This window comes from Nelusetta ayraudi, unplaced genomic scaffold (assembly GCF_046127955.1).
Source record: "Nelusetta ayraudi isolate G7.1 ecotype Tasmania unplaced genomic scaffold, CSIRO-AGI_Nayr_v1 ptg000173l, whole genome shotgun sequence".
Classification (NCBI taxonomy): Eukaryota; Metazoa; Chordata; class Actinopteri; order Tetraodontiformes; family Monacanthidae; genus Nelusetta; species Nelusetta ayraudi.
In genome coordinates, this window is record NW_027466222.1 from 859,992 (window position 1) to 879,121 (window position 19,130).

Consider the following 19,130-nt stretch of genomic DNA (forward strand, 5'->3'; position numbering starts at 1 on the left):
CAGGCTCCTCCCCTTTCTTCCCCGAGCGGGAAGTTCGAAGGTCTCGCTGTCTGTGACGTCATGTAATGTCTCTGATGTTCCTGCGGACGGAGCCGCTATCGCCACACAAACTGCGCCTTCAGGCGTCAAACCGGTAACTTTCTGCGGCCGTTCGCAGTGCCCAAGTGTAGCAGTGTCATTTAAACAGCTCGTGGAGTAAACAGCGGTCATAGTATCAGCAGGTGACGATGGTTCGAGCCCGGTTTAACCCGGTGTTAGCATCGTTAGCTCCAGTCAGGTCTCTCAGTCAGTTCGCTGTGGAGTCGAGCTCCAGATGAACGGGACGCCGCTGCCCTGTGTTGGATTAAACCCCAATGAGTTTAGTGCCTTGTGCTAACAGCCGACGTGAATATTGTTTTGCAGTCATCGTCATGTCTGCCGCCATGTACACAAATACCGAGGGGAAGAGCGACGCTGCAGCAACGCGGTTCGGACAGGTTGGTTTTCTCCAGCAGCAGCAGCAGCAGCGACTGCGGTCCACATCAGTACCAACACTAGAAGATCCAACACACCAGAGTTAAATCACCAATAATGTCCTCATGAAAGGACTGTTTTTTTCTTCCTCTTCTTCTTTTTTTTCTCCCAATGTTGGTCTTCTAGCAAGTACAGTTAAATATGTATCCCGGAAATATTTAGTCTTTATGCATTTGCACATCCTGCATTTATGATAAATTACACCAGATTTACTGCAGTGGTACATATTAGGTTGACGTTTTAACACGTAATAACACTGCATATAACTTCATCCACAACTAAATCATATCAGCCATATAACTTAAAATCTCGGGGGGAAATCCAAACGTTCATAAGATGTTAATATTTTGTTTTTATCCTAATATTCCTTGCAAATATTTTCTTTTCATTGCCTTATTTCTTTTTAATGAATATCAATTTCCATCTTTTTTTATACGATACCAGTGGTGTAATTGGTGCAAATTTCCCCACTGCGGGATTATTGAAGCAATTCCATTCTATTCAGTTTGTCACAATACTTTGTGACTAAACGAACAGACGGGATGTCGGCCAGTGTCACATCTTCCTCTCGTGTCTTTGCCGATGGAGATGTTTCCTTTGACTGATGTGGTGTGTGACTGTGTGCTGCCAGTGTGTGTACACAGCTGAGGAGCACCAGGCGGTGCACGATGCTCTGCGCAGGAAGCTGGGACCAGAGTACATCAGCACGCGGATGGCCGGAGGAGGACAGAAGGCGAGTGTTGCTGACGCTGATGACGACGCCGTCTGCGGCAGCATCCCAATGACAGAGACAGAGAGTCGGTGCCGGGAAAATCATATTAAAATGTTTCTTCTATTTTTACTACCGGACTCCTCCAGGTGTGCTACATCGAGGGCCACCGCGTGGTCAGCCTGGCCAACGAGATGTTTGGCTACAATGGATGGTCTCACTCCATCACTCAGCAGAACGTCGGTATGACTCACCCGTCTTCTTCCTCCCATTCTGTTTTCCCTCCTCTTCTTTTTCTCCTTCTTCCAGGGTTTGTGGCGGTTGCCGTCACCGCCTGTCATTGCTGCCACCTTTAGTTTTTGTTGTCGTCTGTGTCTGGTGTCCAACAGACTTTGTTGACCTCATCAATGGGAAGTTTTACGTGGGAGTCAGTGCCTTTATCAAAGTGCAGCTCAAGGTCAGTCAGTCTAAGGAGAACGTTGTTGATTTGAATTGAATTTCCTGTTTTTGTCGTCATACACAGTGCAGGACGAATTTGCAGCGGCGTCGTCTGTAACATAGGTGTTAAACTCTGGCCCGCGGGCCAAATTTGGCCCACAGTGTAATTCTATTTGGCCTGCAAGGAAATGCAAAATCACTAGTAGAGCTGTTGGCCCGCTGGTGTTATACAGCACATGTAGAACTAATACTGCTATTGCCACCCATTTGAATTCAGCGTGCTTGACGTGTGCTTCCCCCCAGGATGGAGCGTATCATGAGGATATCGGCTATGGAGTCAGCGAGGGGCTGAAATCTAAAGCTCTGTCGCTGGAGAAAGCCAGGAAGGAAGCCGTGACGGACGGCATGAAGAGAGCACTCAAGTACTGCAGGCCGTGGCTGCTGGAGTGGCCTGAGATAGACTCTTGATTTAAGTCAGTGTTTCTCAACTGGTGGGTCGCGAAGCTGTTCTGATTGGGTCGCGGCTTTATGGGCAGTCTCCCTTTTTTTGGGGAGGAAATGTTGGGTACTTGTTTTGCAGGACACTCAATTCATTTCAATAATTTCAATAATGTATTGACTAGACATGATTGAAAGTGGGCTGTTCTTCTGAGACTCCGCTAGTTGAGAACCACTGCTTTAAATTACACGCTGCGGTTGATCTAAAATATGTCTCTCTCACTATCTGCTTGTTTGTTTTCCCCTTGAGGTGTTTTGGTAATGCTCTTGGAAACTGCATCTTAGATAAACAATATCTCCTGGCTATCAACAAGATCCCCAAACAGGTCGGATACACGACGCAACCCAGCAGTGTTTCAAATAAGTTTGAATCGTACTCACTGAAGTTTGGGTTCTTGTCCTGGACACGAAGCCTCCGAAACCTGTAGACATCACAGCCACTAAACGGTGTGAAGGGGAACCCTCGGTGGAGAAGGCCCGCTTCTCCAGCCTGGTCCGGAAGGAGAAGCAGCCCGGGACGTTACCAGGTCCTGCCAGGGAACCGCTGGAGCCCAGGGTCTCCAACCTCAACACTTCAGACCTTCACACCCCCACTGCTGCTCCACACAACTCCAGGTAAAGCGAGATGTTTGTGAGTTGGAAGGCCTGGCAGTTCCACCTCCTCGGCACCACGTCCTCCTCCTCCTCCTCCTCCTCCTCCTCCTCCTCTGTTTGGTCTCTGAAGATCTGCACCAGACACTGGCGGCCTATCTGGATCTGAAGCCCACTCAGACCCCAAGCAGCAGCGGAAGCTACGGCAGCAGCAGCTTCAGCAGAAGTTCTGGAAGGAGATGGAGGCCAAGCAGCAGCCGCAGGAACAGGACCCGGTCAAGTCGGAGAACGCTGAGGTCACGATTGGACGCAGGTCCAGTGGAGGTAAAGATCTGGATGATGTTGACACGAGCTCACCAGACTGCAGACGAGACATTGTCAGTATGTTAACATTAGACTTTATCTGTGGCTGAAGAAGGTTCTGACCAAACCTTCAATCACTCTTTTGAAGATAAACTAAGTCAGAGTTGGCCATCTGAAATTCTCGGTAGGGAAAGTGTTTATGATCCATTGTGATTATAATGTGCACTGATACTATTTTAAGAAATAAATATCTCTATCAAGTGTTTAATAGTAACAACAGCTGTGATTTTTAAACACTGCAGGAAATTTAGATGGAGAACATTTGTTTATGTCTGTGCGTATGACTCAGGCTGGAAATATAAATATTGAATAAACATCTCCTGCTCATCTCTGCTTTTATATGTGAAGGTTCCTCTCTGGTTCTCTGCTGCTGCAGGTCCTGATGCTCCTGCAGCCGCTGGCAACAGCACCCACGGACACTGGAACGTCAGCAGCAAGGAGGACGATCTGGCAGGTACTGTCAGCCGCCACCAGGAGATGCAGCGCAGTGAGGATCTGCCTCACTCAATAGGAAGGTCACTGGTTCGATTCTTCAAGCTTTTATGTGCCCGGTTCAGTCAATCAGCTTTTATTTGAACGGAGCTGAATCACAACCAGAGGAAAACCAACTGAGCCCCCGTGAGCAGCAGGGGGCGACAGTGGCCAGGGAAAAACTCCCCAGTGGGAAGAAACCTGGAGTAGATCCAGACTCCAGGGGGCGCTCAACTGCTTTGTCCAGTTGAAGTGAAAAGGAAATACAAAAAATGTAGAGAGAAAAAGAGAGATACATATAACTAAAAATTCAAATATAGAAATACAAAAGGACATACAAGTGTATGACATGTACAGTATAATCATGTAGATGTATGTAGATAAATGTTTTTGTGTAGTTATACAGTGAATTACCATAAATTCTCATGTTCTCCCAGAGTCTGTGTTGGCTTCTCCAGGTTCTCTGGGGTTTCTCCGTGTCCTGTGTTCTCTGTGTTCTCTCCGGGTTCTCTCTGGTTTCTCTGTGTTCTCTCCAGGTTCTCTGGGTTCTTCCGTGTTCTGTGTTGTCCGTGTTCTCTCTGGTTTCTCTAGGTTCTCTGTGTTCTCTCCGGGTTCTCTCTGGTTTCTGGGTTCTCTCTGGGTTCTCTCTGGGTTCTCCTCCCATGTCAGGCCACAGACATGCACCTGCACCTGAGGTGAAGCTGTGAAGTGGCTGAGCCACTGAGTGCAGGAGAAGCAGCTGTAGGAAACCAGAGTCTGACTCCAACACTCTTCCACCTGGTTCTGTTTCCAGACGACCCAGAGCTGTGGGACTTCACTCTGCACGGGGCAGAAGTCCTGGGCGGCGCCGGCAGCCCGCCCTCCAGAGGGCCGCAGCCCGGCACCCCCAACAGCCACCAGATGCAGACGCGCAGTAAGACTCCTCAGCGAGGCCCCAAAAGACCTCCAGACGACCACTGGCCATCAACCAGCAGGGGGCAGGAGCGCGCTCACGTCAGACCTCAGCACCAGAACCAGCATTACAGCGGGGCAGGTGAGCTCTCATGGTGAGGTTTGAACTGTGCTCCCTCGGGATGAAGCTTCACCTGCAGGTGTTCTGCCCTCCAGGTGGAACCGTCAGCCCCCACAGAGAAGGAGTGAGCCTGAAGAAACGCCGGCTGGACAACTGACGCCTCCTGCTGCTTCCTCCCAGAACTGCACAATCCCCATTAATCAATGTCCTATTTATTTTTATTTGCGTGTGTACAGTTTTTGTTTAAAAAAAAAAAGTTGTCATATTTTGAGACGTATGTTTGATATATATTCTTGTACAGGAAATAAAAGCAAAACCTCTGGATTTATCTCTGAATGTGTTTACTGCAGATTATTGTACTAAACACAAACACTAGTTTTATTGTCACATGCTCAGACTTAATTTTACATTTATTGGAGCCTTACACACTCATAGCTATATCGTAGTTTTTGTTTGCAATAGTTGCATAGAATACCATACACCTGAATGGAAATAGTGCTCGTCTGCTTTGGGGGTTTAATTTTTGCCAAGTTGAAAAAACATCCTGACAGACTGAGCTTTAGAGCTGTCAGTATTTTATCAGTTTATTGTGCTGCACCTCAATATTAATGGCCTGTCAGATGTGCATTTTTGAAATTGGTTTGAAGGTTTTTGACTTCCACTCAAAGGCCCTGCGTGTAAAATCTTTCAGGAAACTGAGGAGCACCGTCACTGGGTAAAAGAACAACAGCAACAAACTCCCCTTGTGCAACGAGTCATTAGATTGATATTTTTATTTGTCTTTTACATTTTGTACAATGTGAAAAACATACACAAAACAGACACGTAATCACAGGAAATGAGGAAGGAGGGAAGAGAAAGGAGAGCTGGACAGATGTGTGTGTCAGCAGCCTCAGGCTGTTGTGTGTCTGTGTGTGTGTCCGGGGTCTGTAAGCTCACAGGCTCCAAGCGTTTGCTGAGTGTTTGTGCTGTACAAGTGGTCACTTGGTTGTCAGATTCATTCAGTGAAGTCAGCATGCACCATTCCACCGCTGATCAGTCTGGATATTGAAGTTGTGACGGTGATGAGTGGCAGATCAGACAGACGGGAAAAAGACTCACAGGAAGGCAAAGAATAATAATAATAATAATAATAATAATAAAAAAAAGATTTTCTAATATTTCATTTATCAAAAACACTGAGTAAGTAACAACCCTCAGCATGCACGCGTCTCCAACTCCCCTCAGACCCTTTAAAACTTGAAACATTGCATATTCTGCATTGCAGTAACTCATTTTTTCTCTAGAGAAGTTTTAACTATTTGTCCAATCTATGAGCAGGCAAAGAAATAAAGTCACAATGACGGCATGGCGCACGACAGCCGCCTCACACTGCCATGACAATTGTTTCTACTTAACTGTTCCACACACACACACGCAAAATAAGAAGAAACTGAATCTGTGAATGCATGAGGCTGATATAAATAAGAGAAAAACTCCACGAGGCAACGCCAGGGTAACTGCAGAGCGAAGAAGGAAAAACTAGTTTCCCAACATCGATGTAGCTCGGTGCGCTCTTCAGTTCTGGGTGGGTGGGTGGATGGATGGATGACTTATCAATAGTGAGGCTGCAAGGCACTATAAAGTGTTCCTCGTGTTTACAGAGTTGTGTGTGTGTGTGTGTGTGCGTGCGTGCGTGCGTGCGTGTGTGCGTGCGTGCGTGCGTGCGTGCGTGTGCATTGCGCGGGTCACTGCAAGCATACACACTGGTGACCGAGCGTCAGGTGGAGAAAAAAAAAGAGAAAACAAGTTGAAAGTTTTACCTCACATTAACATATGTACAGTTGAACAGGAAATAAAGGGGGGGGGGGTGTGGGGGGACGGGGTGGGGGGGGGGCAGGGCAGTTCCAGATAGACGGGAGCTTCATGGACAGCAGGATTTCTCGCCGCTGGTTGGGTGGCAACAATAACCAACAATAACAAACCCTGCAATTGCACTTTTTTTTCTCTTTTAAATATTCCTTTAGCTAATAATGTTGTTTAACAACCTTTCAATAATAATTACAGTGAAACAACATCAAAATCTGATGGCTGAATACAGGTCCATAAAGAACATTTCTTTTTTTTTAATTATTAAATATATATATATATATTTATATATATATATATATATGTACGCATACAAAAAAACAAAAACAAAAACACAACAGAGCACAGAGACCCCCCCGCCCACCCCTCCCACCAGAACCCAATATTGGGACAATATTGGAAGGCTGATATTTCAGATTTCTTGACGTTATTTATCCCAGGTGTGACATGACGGCCAGGTTCTGACCTGCGGTGACGTTTCAGTGCGTTTCAAGCGTTGAGTGACGACGTGACCAACGAACCAGTGAGAAAAAGGAAACGAGGAGCTCGGTGGTGAACTGACTGCTCCGCCAGACCGTCCAATCAGAACACGGCGATCAACACCCACACCGAGGCTTTCCTCATCCGCTATCTTACAACATTGGGGGGGGGGGGGGGGGGGGTATTATTAAAAAAAACAAACAAACAAAAAAAAAAATCAGCATCATGAGAAATAATTTGTATTGATCAACAACTGAAAATCACAATGACAGCCAGCGGACTCCCACAGGGACAAAAATGATGCAGAGAGGTGGAATCATCACTCAGTGAAGAGAGGTCTATGTACACAGTCTATGTTGCCGTGTGTGTGTGTGTGTGTGTGTGTGTGTGTTGGGGGGAATTAAGGCCACTAGTTCCACAGGACAGTCTGGCGACTCTCTAGTCTCTATTGCATTGCACTGGACAGGCAGCCACTGGGACCAGTACGCACTGCCACTGGGACCAGTACGCACTGCCACACTCTCCCTTCCACTCTGGATTCACCTGCTATCGCTTTCTCCTCTTCCTCTTCCTCTCCTCTTCCTCTCCTCTCCTCTCTTCTTCACCTCAAACCCACTGCTGGACTCTCTGCTTCTCTCCTCTACGATCCAACTGAACCTGCCATCCCAGGTCACTCGACCCTGTGTGTGTGTGTGTGTGTGTGTGTGTGTGTGTGTGTGTGTGTGTGTTGTCGGGGTCCCCTTGTGTCGTGTTGTGTTGGTTCTATTAAGTCATAGATGTAAACCGCAAGCCTTTCCCACCTCACCTCCATTTCACAGGAACGACGACATCAGAACGTCTGCGCTCAAAAAACAAACAAAAAAATATAGATATATATATATAGATCATCTTTGGCTGCTATATAGGGTGTGAAGCCTTTGGGGCGGGGCGGGGGGTCACAAGATGGGCGGACTCGCCCGGCAGACTCGTCACAGCTCGGATCCACAGCCAATGGCAGGCAGGCGTTAAGGTCAGACTGGTGCTGTGGATGTGTATTGCACTCTCCCCTTTGTGCAGACCGGAAACCACACACACACACACACACACACACACACACACACACACACACACACACACACACACACACACACACACACACACACACACACACACTCTCTCTTACCGCACACAAACAACAGGTGGCGTTCCGCAGTAAGAGCTGTTGACTGTGGGGGGCGCTAGCGGTCTGCTGACAGTCTGTTGGGACGTCCCTAGGGGGCTACGTGGGCCGCAGGTTGGGCCCCGCTTGGCCCACGGCCTTGGGCGGCGCCGCCCCCAGGTGGTACCCTTGGTGCAGGGGAGGTGGCGCCGACCCGGTGGCGGGCGGCTGGTACTGCGCGGCGCCCAGCAGGCCCACCTGGCAGGCAGCCGTGGGTCCGGCCCACTGGGGGGCGCCGCTGTACGGGGCCGAGGAGTAGCCGAAGGCCTGGCCCACGGGGCCCAGCGAGCCCTTGCGGGGGCCCAGCGGCGCCGGGGGGTTGGCCGGGTTGGGGGGGTGGTGGGCGGAACCGGCGGCGGCCGAGGCGTTGGGGGGCGTCGGCAGGGTGGGACACAGGTACCCTGGGGCGGAGAACTTTCGTCCCATGTTGGATGGAGGGATGATCTGGAAGACAGAGAGACGAGTGAACGTGGAGGCGACGGAGGTCACCGGACTCACTGGCTGCATGTTCACTTTCACAGTTTTTCGTCAGAATATTGGAATTCTTGGATTCCAAGAATTTCAATATTCTGATGAATATTCCCACAGTACCAGTGTGCATATGCCTACATCATGTCCCTGCGGCCCCGGTGCTCCAGTCTTGGGGCCCCTCTTGCCCTGCGACAGGCTGATGGCGTCTCTCGCCCAGTTGTCCACCAGCTGGTGCAGGTCGTCGGTGAAGGTGCCTTTGCCCCTCTGGCTGTGAGAGGCGGCGGCGGGCAGAGCAGCCTGGGCCACCAACGCAGAGTGGTTCTGACAGTGGCCCGAGCCGTTCAGCGTGCTGGAGCTGCTGGAGCCGCTGGAGCCTGCAGGGCGAGCGGAGACAGAGAGGTCGGAGGTCAATCTAGAGCCGAGGTTGCCTTCTCCCTGCACCTTCGGAAAGGCATTTTTATTAAACGCTGGACCAAGTGGCTTGGATATGTTGGTACCAGATAGACAGAAGAGCTGAAAGGTTTGACTCGGCCCCTTTTGTTTTCGATTGTTAAACGTCTCAGTGAGCCTCACAATTTCTTTGTAATATTTTATGTTCAAACTCACTGACAGAGCTTTCTTCTTTCTTTTCACTCCTTCATATAAATCTGTCTTTCCCATTGTGTTAAAATAAAAATAAAAACACTGAGTTGCAAAAATTGACTGTATAATGTTTGAAACCAAACACTGTATTTTAAAGCCATCTCTAAATAAAAAAATGTCAAAAAAAAAAAAAAAAAATGTAATTTAGAGTGGTTATTCTTCAGGACATCATCATCATCATCATCATCATCACTGGCAGAAAGTGCGAGAATGCAGGGAAACTAAAACATTAATAAGGTTTATTGATTTAGTTCGATAAGTATCGGTGGCCGGATTAAAAAGCTTAACGGGCCACATATGGTCCCCGGGCCACAGCTTGCCCATGGCTGGCATGGGGAGTGGCGGTGTCAGGAGCTGTGTGCGGTGCAGACCTGTGAGGCAGCTGCTGAGGCTGGGCATGGACGGAGACGTCCTCAGCTGCTGGACGGGCGCCGCGCTGACGGCCAGCGACGCCTCGGCGTTCGTCTCCAACGACTCGACGGCCGAGGACGAGCCCGGCTTGGAGGACGAGTCGGCGCCGTGGGGACTTGGACTCGCACCCTGGGCTGCTCCTGGGGGGACGAGCGAAACGGACAGTCAGGCACCGTGTCAGCGGGAAAAAAAATGAATCAGACTGTTTTGAAGGTTAAAGTGTGGAATATTTGGAGATTGTGAAGAAGAGGAAACGGCGACATCAAGTGGTGACATTTTAGAATGCGGCGTCTTTCACTCTCCCTCCCCCTAGTGATCTTGCCAGTGAACTACGGTGGCCTGCGCACACATAACCTGGACACTCCGTCCTCCTACTTCTTTGTTGCTTTATTTGAAGACGTGAGCAGTTGCCCTTATTAGGAAATTGTCCACACCAGGCTTCCATAGAAATGTGGTGGTGCAACATGGCAGCAAACTGGGAGCAAGTGGCTTATTGTACTGCGACACACTTATATGAATGCATTTATGGGCAGCATGTTAAGCGTTTGCCAATACAATAATCTTAAACCAAGCCAACAATCACACACTGGACCTCCAGCCATAAACAGCAGAGGGCGCTGGTGTTTACCCGAGTGTATGGGGCTGGGCTGCCCGCTGCTGCGAGACGATCGGTGGCTCTTGCGGCGGCGGCGCCCCCCCACCATGGCCACCGCCGGGGAGAAGACTGAAGGCGGGGGAGGTTTGCCCATCCTGGAAAACAGAGACTCGATTTCCTCCCTGTGACGAGTGTGCAAGGCCTGGATCTCCGTCATGTGTCTGGGAAAACACAAACAGCATTGTAGAAGACCATTTCTGCTGCACCCCATGGTGTAAAGCAGGGGTCACCAGCACCAGGTAGAGGTCACCGGCACCAGGTTGCCAGGTAGCTCTGAGCTTCAGATGTGTTGCGACCCCTGGTGTAAAGACCCTCCGTGACGATGACACTCGACTCACTTTTCTTTGAGACGCTTGATTTCTTTTTGCAACGCTTCGTCGTCCGTCCCCGAGCCGTCGTCGTTGTCGCTGCTGTAATTGCCGTGGAGGCCGTGAGGGTCGAAGGGCGGCGACAGCGGCCCGTTCAGCAGAGTGGGGACGTGCGACGGGTCCGAGTCCGTCAGCGGGGCTGGTGTCACTGGGAGGCAGGGCACAGAGCAGTGGATCTCAACTGGTGGAGTCTCAGCACCCACATCATGTTTTTACCTTATCGTGAAGTTGCAAGCCAAATTTATCGCACAGAAATAAAAACGCTAACCCGCTTTTCCTGGGATCTCGGCTCACCTGTGACAGAAAAACATCCCACTTTGGAGGCGGTCGTTGCCTCAGGGGCGTCGTTGACGCTCGAGGACACCTGGAAGCGGCCGACGGTGGTGGAGCGGCAGGCAGCAGCGGCGGCAGTGTGAGCCAGACCCCCGTTCACTGCAGCAGCAACAGCAGCAGCGTCCGGGACGCAGACCCCCTTGGCCAGAGGGGAGGAGCGGTGGAGGGTGTTCTCCGGGCTGGAGGGAGGAGTGGAGGAGGAAGAGGAGGAGGAGGAGAAGGAGGTGGAGGACGGCGTCAGCGAGGAGGAGGAGACCACGCTGGGCGGCTCCGGGACGCCGCTGCTGGACGAACTGGTGGTGGCAACTGACACCTGGGACGAAGAAAACAATCAATCCATCAATCAACTTTGATCGGTAGAGCGCTAAATCCCATCCCAATGCGTCTCGGAGCACTTTGCACAATCAAAGAGAGAACCGGCTGATCAAATCCCGTTCCGTTACAAAACAAAACGACAAAAAAAAAAACAAGGGATGTTTTGGAGATAGAAATCAAATGCACATTTCCAGAGGTGTCCAGAAGCACGTGGATTCTCTTTTGTACCTGGAATCGTCCCAGAGTGAACGTGGCTGCTGGGGACGGCGCTCTGTTCCCACCCTGCACGGTCTCTGGGCTGAGCGCTCTCCTCAGCTCAGCATCCAGGTGACCCAGCGGCTGCTGCGACTGCAGACACCATTCATGCACACAAACTGATGAACGCAGAAACCCACTGCCCCCCCAATAAACTAAACAACTGCGTACTTTATACTGCAAGGACAGGAGCAGAACTCACCTGATTTGGTCCAGGGATTGGTGGTGTGAAGTCCGAGGGAGGAGTAGCCGCTGGATCAAAACCTGTCGGCAGAGTCTGGGTGGTGGGAGGAGCAGGAGGAGGAAGAGAGTCAAATGGGATCATGGCAGGAGGAGGAGCCAGAGAGATGTGGACCCCGGCGCCGACACCCACCTGAGCTCTGGGTTTGGACGGAGGCGTCAGTGCGTGACTTCCAGGAGTGACGCCCTGGCCCGGGGTGAGGGCGAGGTTGGACGGCGGCGCCATGCCGGTGACGGTGCCTGGCGGCGGGGAGGTGGTCCCGGCGGGGGGGGAGGACGTGCCGGCGCCCTGACTGGCCTCCATGGAGGCGGAGGACGAGCTCTGGTCCTTGAAGAGCGAGCGCAGCTTCTTGTCCAGTGCCTGGATGGCATCCCTGCCCACCGCCTTGGCCGGAGCCTCCGACCCCTCCGACTCTGACTGGACTGGGCCGGGGGTGGGGGTGGGGGTGGAGGTGGCGGCGGGCTGAGCGGACGCCGCGGCGAAGGGTTCCGAGGCGGCGCCGGGGGAGGAGGAGGGGCCCGCCAGGACAGAGGAGGAGAGCGACGGGATGGACAGAGCGGAAGACGAGTGCGGGATGCCGGCGGAGGACGGCTGCTGCGATGGGGTCGGCTCGTGGGGGGGCGGAGGGGTCGGGCCGGGGTCGCTGGAGGCCGAACCTCCGGGCGACTCCGCCGACGGAGGCAGGAGGTCGCTGGCGGTCGGACACAGGCCGGCGTCCGAGGACGAGACTTTGCCTGGTTCTGGTTTGGTGCCGTCGAGGGCGCCAGACCTGTCGCCACGTTCCTGCCTCATCTCGCTGAAGGCCTGCTGGAGGATCCCGGATGGAGCAGACAGCGAGAGGCCCAGAGGCCCTGAGGGAGCTGGAGGAAACACAAATTGATCCGTTAGAACCAATGGTTCTAACAGTGAACATTATAGGTCTCGTCCTAGTATCATCATCAACATTTAGGTGCAAAGAAACCTTCGTTCAATGCATTCAGTCGTTGTCCTCATGTTAAGGTGAAACCTATTGCTAAACAACTGTGTGAAGTGTGCGCCACCTTGAGACGGCTCCTCTCCGAAGGACGTGTTAGCGGAGGGAGTTCCAAAGAACTGCTCTCTGAGGCGGGACTCCGGCACTGGGCTCACGATGAACCTGCGTCCTGCTGAGTGGACCACCTGGGCCGCCGTGTTGGGGGAGATGCCTGAAACAAAGGCCAAGTGAAAAGGTCACGACACCGTCGGGGGTGGGGGGGAGATTGCCCGTCATTAAAAAAATCAACGAGTGGCCACTGGGCTCCTCGTGGTTCCGCTGACCTGGCAACATGGGAACCGACAGCTCGGGCTGCTGCTGGTGTTCGCTCAGCTGTGGGGGATGAAGAGAGACAGTCAGGTTTCACTTTCTCAGGTTCAGCAGGTTACAGGTGAGAACCGAGCTGAGGAGGAGGAGGAGGAAGAGGAGGAGACATACCTGAGGAAAGCCCTCCTTCCTGCCTTCTCCTTTGTCGTCGGCCATCTCGATGACCTCGCGGACCTGCTCGATGAAGGACTCGCGCTCACTCTCCAGAATGAACTCACTCTCCACCTGAAACACAGATCCACGTCGTCAAGCATCACACAGAGACCAGGCTTCAAAGAAAAAAACAAATAATGATTTAGACTAATAGCAGCCAAAGCATAAATGTGTGTAATAAACTAAGTGGACGTTATGAAATAGTCCCCTTGGAGTTACCCAGAGAGAATACTGTGCAGAGTTTTTCTCTTTTTCAACACTTGGTGGAACAAACATGAGACAAGTTGCAAAAGTGAGACAATGGTACCATTATCTGTGCAATCTCCTCAGGATTATCACCATCCAGGTCAAATTTGAAGGTGACCATCTTCCGGTTGTGAGTTTCCAGCTGGCACTCGGCAACTCTGTCTCCGACATTAGAGATCTGTGGAACATGCAGTCAGGTTAGAGGTGCGTCGAGGCTTAGTGTTGGACACCAAGTGCTACTGTAGCTACAGTTTAAACTGTAGCGGTACTGGGTGCCGTCTGTGCTGGACCGGAATAAATGAAGTATTTTCTGATTTGCATTGCGACTTCCACTACGTACGCTCAGAACATTGAGCTTGGCCCTCGCCGTCTTCTCGTGGCGGGAGCGGCTGCGCACGGATCTCCTCTGGTGACGCTTGAGCGAGCGGCCCTCGTGGATGCCCCCTGATGTGGAGCCTCCGTCGTTGCCGTCGCTCAGGCCCGAGGCTGCGTCCGACAGGCAGCTGAAGGACAAACGGTGGCGTTTTGAGTGGAGCTCGACCAGCAAACCAACATGATTGTAATGAAGAAATGATTGACTTCCTCCTCACCTCTCCACCGACGGTGGCACCAGAGCAGCAGAACCCTCCACCGGTGTTGACTGAGGGGCAATCGCAGGGCTCTGAGGACACAACATGGAAAGAATTTTATCATCATTTTTTTTTTTGAAAAATCCTGAATCTGTGGTCTTTCATTTCTTTTTTAAGAACCATCAACATGTAAGAAATGTGGTTGTTACTTATTGTGGTATCACATATATGTATTATCTCCCTATGTTTTATGCACAGGCTGCTGTTTTCCACATGTACAGGAAGAAAGGACCATTTGCTTTGAAACAGACCCACAAACACATGCTAACCACGGCTCTACAGTAAAGTACCTGCAGAACAGAAAGGCACGAGGCCTGATACAGGAAGTAAAGGTGCTCTGCGTTGAGTGGAGGAGACAAGATAGGAGTGCTTGGATCACTGGCCCAAGACTACAGAGTCATGCAGGAGTGAGCAGCATGCAAAATGAAAAAAAAAGAGGAGGAGCGGAAAAGGGAGCAGAACAGAAATAAGTACAAAGAAAAGACGACAGAGAAAGTACAGGAATAAAACCAAAGAGCAAGAGATTGATGCAAAATTAGCAGGTCACCTGTAACTGCTGAGCGCCAGGCTGCGTTTGTGGCAGACTGGAGCTCTGAGGAGCACCGCTGCTATCTGGCTGCTGCTGCTGCTGCTGAGGGGAGGACGACTGCGAGGATGGAGGGAGGACGGCCTGCTGGGGAGGAATCTAAAAGATGGAGAGACAAAGTGGAAGAAGCACAAAATATATTCAGTGATCAAAGATGAGACAAAAACCAAGATCTATTTCCTGTGACTGTGCAACATCCTGAACATTTGCTTTTCTTTGTTCTCCTTCCCTTTTTTGAGAACATCTGTTTCGACCCACATACAGTGTACTTACCTTATGAATCACACGCTAATGACTAAGTGCTGTCGGTGTACTACTCTGCGAGCTCATTGTATTCAATTCAAATGTGAAACCTGCCAAACCTCTGCGAAGAGTAAACACAACGCTTTGGAGTGATTTTTCCTCCCGGCTTACAGACGCAAGTTACATTTTTATCATCTCAAAGGCTGAGGATGTGTTTGAAAGTGTTCAACAGGAAAACAGGGACATTTCATCTACCTGAGGGGGGAGCGATGGTTGGTAGTAAACTCCGTACTATAAAAAACAAAAACACAGGGTGAGAGTGGGGAAACCTGGGGATGGAAACCAAACTACAGCCACAAGAACACAAGCCGAGCGAGGGGAACCTGGCCTTCCCAACACTCGCTGAGAACAAACACACGGCCGCCGTGGAGACGGAAACTCGACGCCCTCTCGACATATTGTGTACACCGAAGCCGTGCAACCTGTTGTTGTTGCTTGTTTGTCGTGTTAGGTTTTAATAGGCTCTCAGACAAGTCTGTGCGTGTTCTTTGCCGTTGACCCAATTCCTGAGTGGACTTAAAACGAGCGCTGGTCGTACCTGCGGAGGTGCAACTGGAGCCGCCTGGCCGCTCGCTCCGCCGGGCATGATGTCAGGCTGGACACTCTGCATCTGGGTTTGGACCTTTTTTTTATTGCCACACAGAAAGAATACGGCCATGAGGTGAAAAACCAGCAACTGAAGAATGTGGGAGCATCTAAATCAGAGGTTCTCAACTGCTGGAGTCTCGCATTTTTTTCCTTTTCATGAAGTCACGACCCAAATTTATTCCACCAAAGTAAAACACTAGCCCACTTTCTATCTTGTCTCATGAATAAATGACTGAAATGATTGAATTCAGTTGTGTGTCCTGCAAAATAAAACCTATGTAAATATATGCATTTTAAAATCCCTGTAACAAAAAAAAAGGAAACCGTCCACAAAGCTGCGACCCGATCAAAACAGCTTTGCCACCCACTTATAGGTCTCGAGCCACCAGTTGAGAAGCGCTGATCTAAATGAAGCGGCTCTCTCCTCTCCTCACCAGAGGCAGCTGCTGCGGCTGATCGCTGCGTGTCTGTGCGCTGGACGCCTGGGGCTGCAGGTGGCCGCCGCCCACCGAGCTGTAGGACATCCCGGACTGGGTGGGCGGGGCTTCAGGTGGTCTGTCGGCGTGCGCGGTGGCGTGCTGCTGTTGCTGTTGTTGGTGGTGTTTGTCCATCTCGGTCGACTCCTCCAACTCCGGCTGGATGGCGGCTCCGCTCGGACCCTGCAGGGCGACCGGTTGGACGTAGGAGACCCCCGGTGGGAGGGTGGGCTGCTGGGCTGCCTGGGGCGAGGTGTAGTTGGAGGTGGGGAAGGTCTGCTGGGAGGCGGGCTGGCCGGACATCTGGGAGGTGTGTTGGTTTGGCTGTGGAGGGACGTAAGGCGTCTGCAGAGGGGGCTGCTGGAGCTGCTGCTGTGGTTGCTGGAGCTGCTGGAGCTGCTGGAGCTGCTGTGGCTGCTGGAGCTGCTGGAGCTGCTGGAGCTGCTGTGGCTGCTGGAGCTGCTGGAGCTGCTGTGGCTGCTGGAGCTGCTGGAGCTGTTGGAGCTGCTGTGGCTGCTGGAGCTGCTGTGGCTGCTGTGGCTGCTGGAGCTGCTGCGGCTGCTCTGTGGTCGGCTGCTGAGTCGGTTGTTGTCCTGGCGTCTGTTCCTCTTCTATTTTGCTTTTCTGCTGCTCTTCTCTGACCTTGAAGCACAGCCAGGAGTCAAGACGTGAGAGTGGTGCGTGCGTGCGTGCGTCTCTCTGACGAGTGCTTTGCAGTGAATTCGGGACTTACCTGCTGCCGCTGGGCTCTCTTGCGACTGATTAATGACACTCTGTCCTTGATGGCTTTGGCGATGGCCTTGTGGTCGCCGTCGCACACGTAGCCAGACTCCACCTACGGCACAGACGCACAATGAATGTTTCAGCAAACGCAACTTCCACAATAAAACCTATGATGGATGATGATGAAGATGCGGCGTTGTGTTGTTTTTTTTTTTACTTTTATTCATACGTACCATTTCCTGAGCCACGTCCTCCGGCACGTCTTTGTTGAGGTCAAAGGAAAACTCAATGGCTTCGTTGTCCTTGTACTTCCCCTTTAGTTTCTTTACGTCGTCAATCCTCAGCCACAGCTTTATAGTCTCCATCTCCCCGTCGTCCTCTTCGGCCAGCTCCACACGCAGCCCTGTGTCCTCCTGGAAGAAGGCGTGGTTCAGCAGGTCCTTGATCGAGTACCTGAACAGAGAGGGGTCGCCGTGAGCAAATCCCTGCCTTCACACTCCTAATCCCGCTCAATGCTCTCCGTGGTGCGAGACCTCTCATCTTTGTTTTGCCGAATGCATCCCTCGATGATCTCCTTCACTTCTGGGATGGCCACCTTGTCAAAGCTGTCTGGCTTCACTCCCTACAGGAAACACAGAGCCCCGAATGAGAGCCAGTCTCCTACTTACCTGGTCTCCTTTCTAAACTCGGAGATGAACCCATAGCTTGTTGTCGTTGTTCTAATTCATATTAGTGGTGTATCACACTTTTTATTCAAGATAAAATGGGTTACATGAAACCTAAAACATGACTTTTTGTATTATCTAAAATGTCAGTGTGAGATTAAAAAAAAACACTGCTTCCAATACACTTAGCTTTTAGATTAGAAATCTATAAACAACCTCAAAAGAGGGAGACGCTACATGGTGGCGTTTGACAATGTACAGCAAGAGGTCAGAGAAAAGCAGGAAAAGAGTCAGTAGGGGAAGCTGACCGATTAGTTGAGCAACAGGAAATTGCGCGTGGTAAAGGAAAATGGATGACTAACAGGGCTGCGCAGCTGTGCTAAGCGGTGACAGAAGAGCATGAGCAAGAGTTCATACTACTGTAAAACCCCGGCAAGTGACACAACCCAAATGCATCACAAGGGCACTTTGCTTGCTCACTGACTCAAAACGGGTTTGGTCTTCTACAGCGCTAGCTATTTGTGGCTCATGCTAGAGAGTGCTCGCAACTACTGTAGCACATTCTGTGGGGTGTGTTTGTTTTTTTTAAAAGCCTATTTGGGATCAAATGACACAAAAACGTGACTATTCTTTATGTCAGTTAATGATAAACCCAGCGTGTTGGTACTGATTTGAGGGAACGTGTAGATTAGATTCTTGAGGAGCGTTTCTTTATCTAGGACACTCGCGCTATTGCTGCGGAATGACTCATATCAGGGACGGCGCTCTGTGAAAGGTAGGCCTGCAAGAACTGTATGATTAAGATTAAAGATATGCGTTTTTCTAAGGACAGTTGCTTCCCTTCTGTCACCAAGGCAAGAGTCAACTATAAAACATGCAGGGACCTGTTCTGCTTCTTATCACTCATCCACACCTCCGGGCTATTGGCCTAACATACAATTTGTTTATGAGGAGGACGAAAACAGCAAAGGGTGGTGTGAAGACGACCTCTCGGGGGTTCAAAGGAGCTCCATCATTTATTTGCAGGGGAAATAAACAAGAATCTACCTTAAGGCTGCAATAGAGCTATCGGCACGAGCGTAAAGTTCATCCCAGAGCGGCTACCAGCCTTTTGGCAAACATGAGGAGGGAAGGCAGGGGTGTGGGTGAGGGGGGGGGGGGGGGGGGGCAGAGGGAGGAGGGGGAGGAGACACGGTGAGTTGAGAAGGCGACTTACTCTTGTCACTCTGCGGTAGATCTGTGCAGCATTCTGGCACTCTGAGTACGGGTACTCTGAGGTGGCCATCTCCAGCATGCACATTCCAAAGGCATACACATCCACTGACTCGTCGTACTTCTCCTCATACATCTCAGGCGCCATGAACTCAGGGGTACCTTAAATCAAAACAACCGTTCAGAACTCGCGTACTTCCTTACTGATTGAGTGGGCTTCTCACAACCCAGAGCCCCCCCTCCGCTCCTCCAACCCGTGACGGGTTGAGGAAGAGAAGGATGTCTGTGGATGTCTGCCGGTGCTCAACCTGCGGAGTGAAAAAGGTGGAAGAGAGAGAGAAGAGAGGGGGGAAAAAAAGGAAGGGGGGGGAGCAAAAAAGAAAAAAGGAAGGAGAGGC

The 19,130-nt window shown here is 51.0% G+C and overlaps 2 protein-coding genes across 7 annotated transcripts in view; one reads left to right on the top strand and one right to left on the bottom strand.

Moving 5' to 3' along the window:
• rad52 (RAD52 homolog, DNA repair protein) lies at positions 1-5,728 on the top strand. Of its 2 annotated transcripts, XM_076014776.1 has the most exons (12): positions 1-133; positions 403-476; positions 1,145-1,246; positions 1,372-1,465; positions 1,612-1,679; positions 1,964-2,082; positions 2,409-2,484; positions 2,571-2,773; positions 2,883-3,073; positions 3,489-3,566; positions 4,377-4,616; positions 4,691-5,728. In XM_076014776.1, the coding sequence occupies exons 2-12, from the start codon at positions 411-413 to the stop codon at positions 4,750-4,752; spliced, it is 1,299 nt and encodes a 432-aa protein (XP_075870891.1). In that variant the 5' UTR covers positions 1-133; positions 403-410; the 3' UTR covers positions 4,753-5,728. The 2 variants fall into 2 exon arrangements, with proteins under 2 accessions (XP_075870891.1, XP_075870890.1); XM_076014775.1 differs by lacking the exon at positions 1-133 and having other exon boundaries at positions 159-476.
• Positions 5,354-19,130, bottom strand: part of LOC142880818 (serine/threonine-protein kinase WNK1-like) — a 25,655-nt gene continuing 11,878 nt past the window's right edge. For 2 of the 5 annotated variants that reach the window (XM_076014762.1, XM_076014763.1), the window contains exons 5-28: positions 18,737-18,894; positions 17,389-17,477; positions 17,089-17,308; positions 16,866-16,967; positions 16,091-16,774; positions 15,607-15,690; positions 15,264-15,299; positions 14,727-14,864; positions 14,470-14,568; positions 14,141-14,211; positions 13,891-14,053; positions 13,612-13,728; positions 13,263-13,376; positions 13,109-13,157; positions 12,853-12,996; positions 11,945-12,672; positions 11,774-11,848; positions 11,545-11,664; positions 10,963-11,314; positions 10,639-10,816; positions 10,274-10,461; positions 9,606-9,785; positions 8,731-8,966; positions 5,354-8,565 (exon numbers count right to left, since the gene is read on the bottom strand). In XM_076014762.1, coding sequence (XP_075870877.1) covers positions 8,182-8,565; positions 8,731-8,966; positions 9,606-9,785; positions 10,274-10,461; positions 10,639-10,816; positions 10,963-11,314; positions 11,545-11,664; positions 11,774-11,848; positions 11,945-12,672; positions 12,853-12,996; positions 13,109-13,157; positions 13,263-13,376; positions 13,612-13,728; positions 13,891-14,053; positions 14,141-14,211; positions 14,470-14,568; positions 14,727-14,864; positions 15,264-15,299; positions 15,607-15,690; positions 16,091-16,774; positions 16,866-16,967; positions 17,089-17,308; positions 17,389-17,477; positions 18,737-18,894 — 4,709 coding nt within the window. In that variant the 3' untranslated portion in view covers positions 5,354-8,181. The remainder of the gene's footprint in view (positions 8,566-8,730; positions 8,967-9,605; positions 9,786-10,273; positions 10,462-10,638; positions 10,817-10,962; positions 11,315-11,544; positions 11,665-11,773; positions 11,849-11,944; positions 12,673-12,852; positions 12,997-13,108; positions 13,158-13,262; positions 13,377-13,611; positions 13,729-13,890; positions 14,054-14,140; positions 14,212-14,469; positions 14,569-14,726; positions 14,865-15,263; positions 15,300-15,606; positions 15,691-16,090; positions 16,775-16,865; positions 16,968-17,088; positions 17,309-17,388; positions 17,478-18,736; positions 18,895-19,130) is intronic. The other 3 variants (XM_076014765.1, XM_076014766.1, XM_076014767.1) reach the window with 3 other exon arrangements.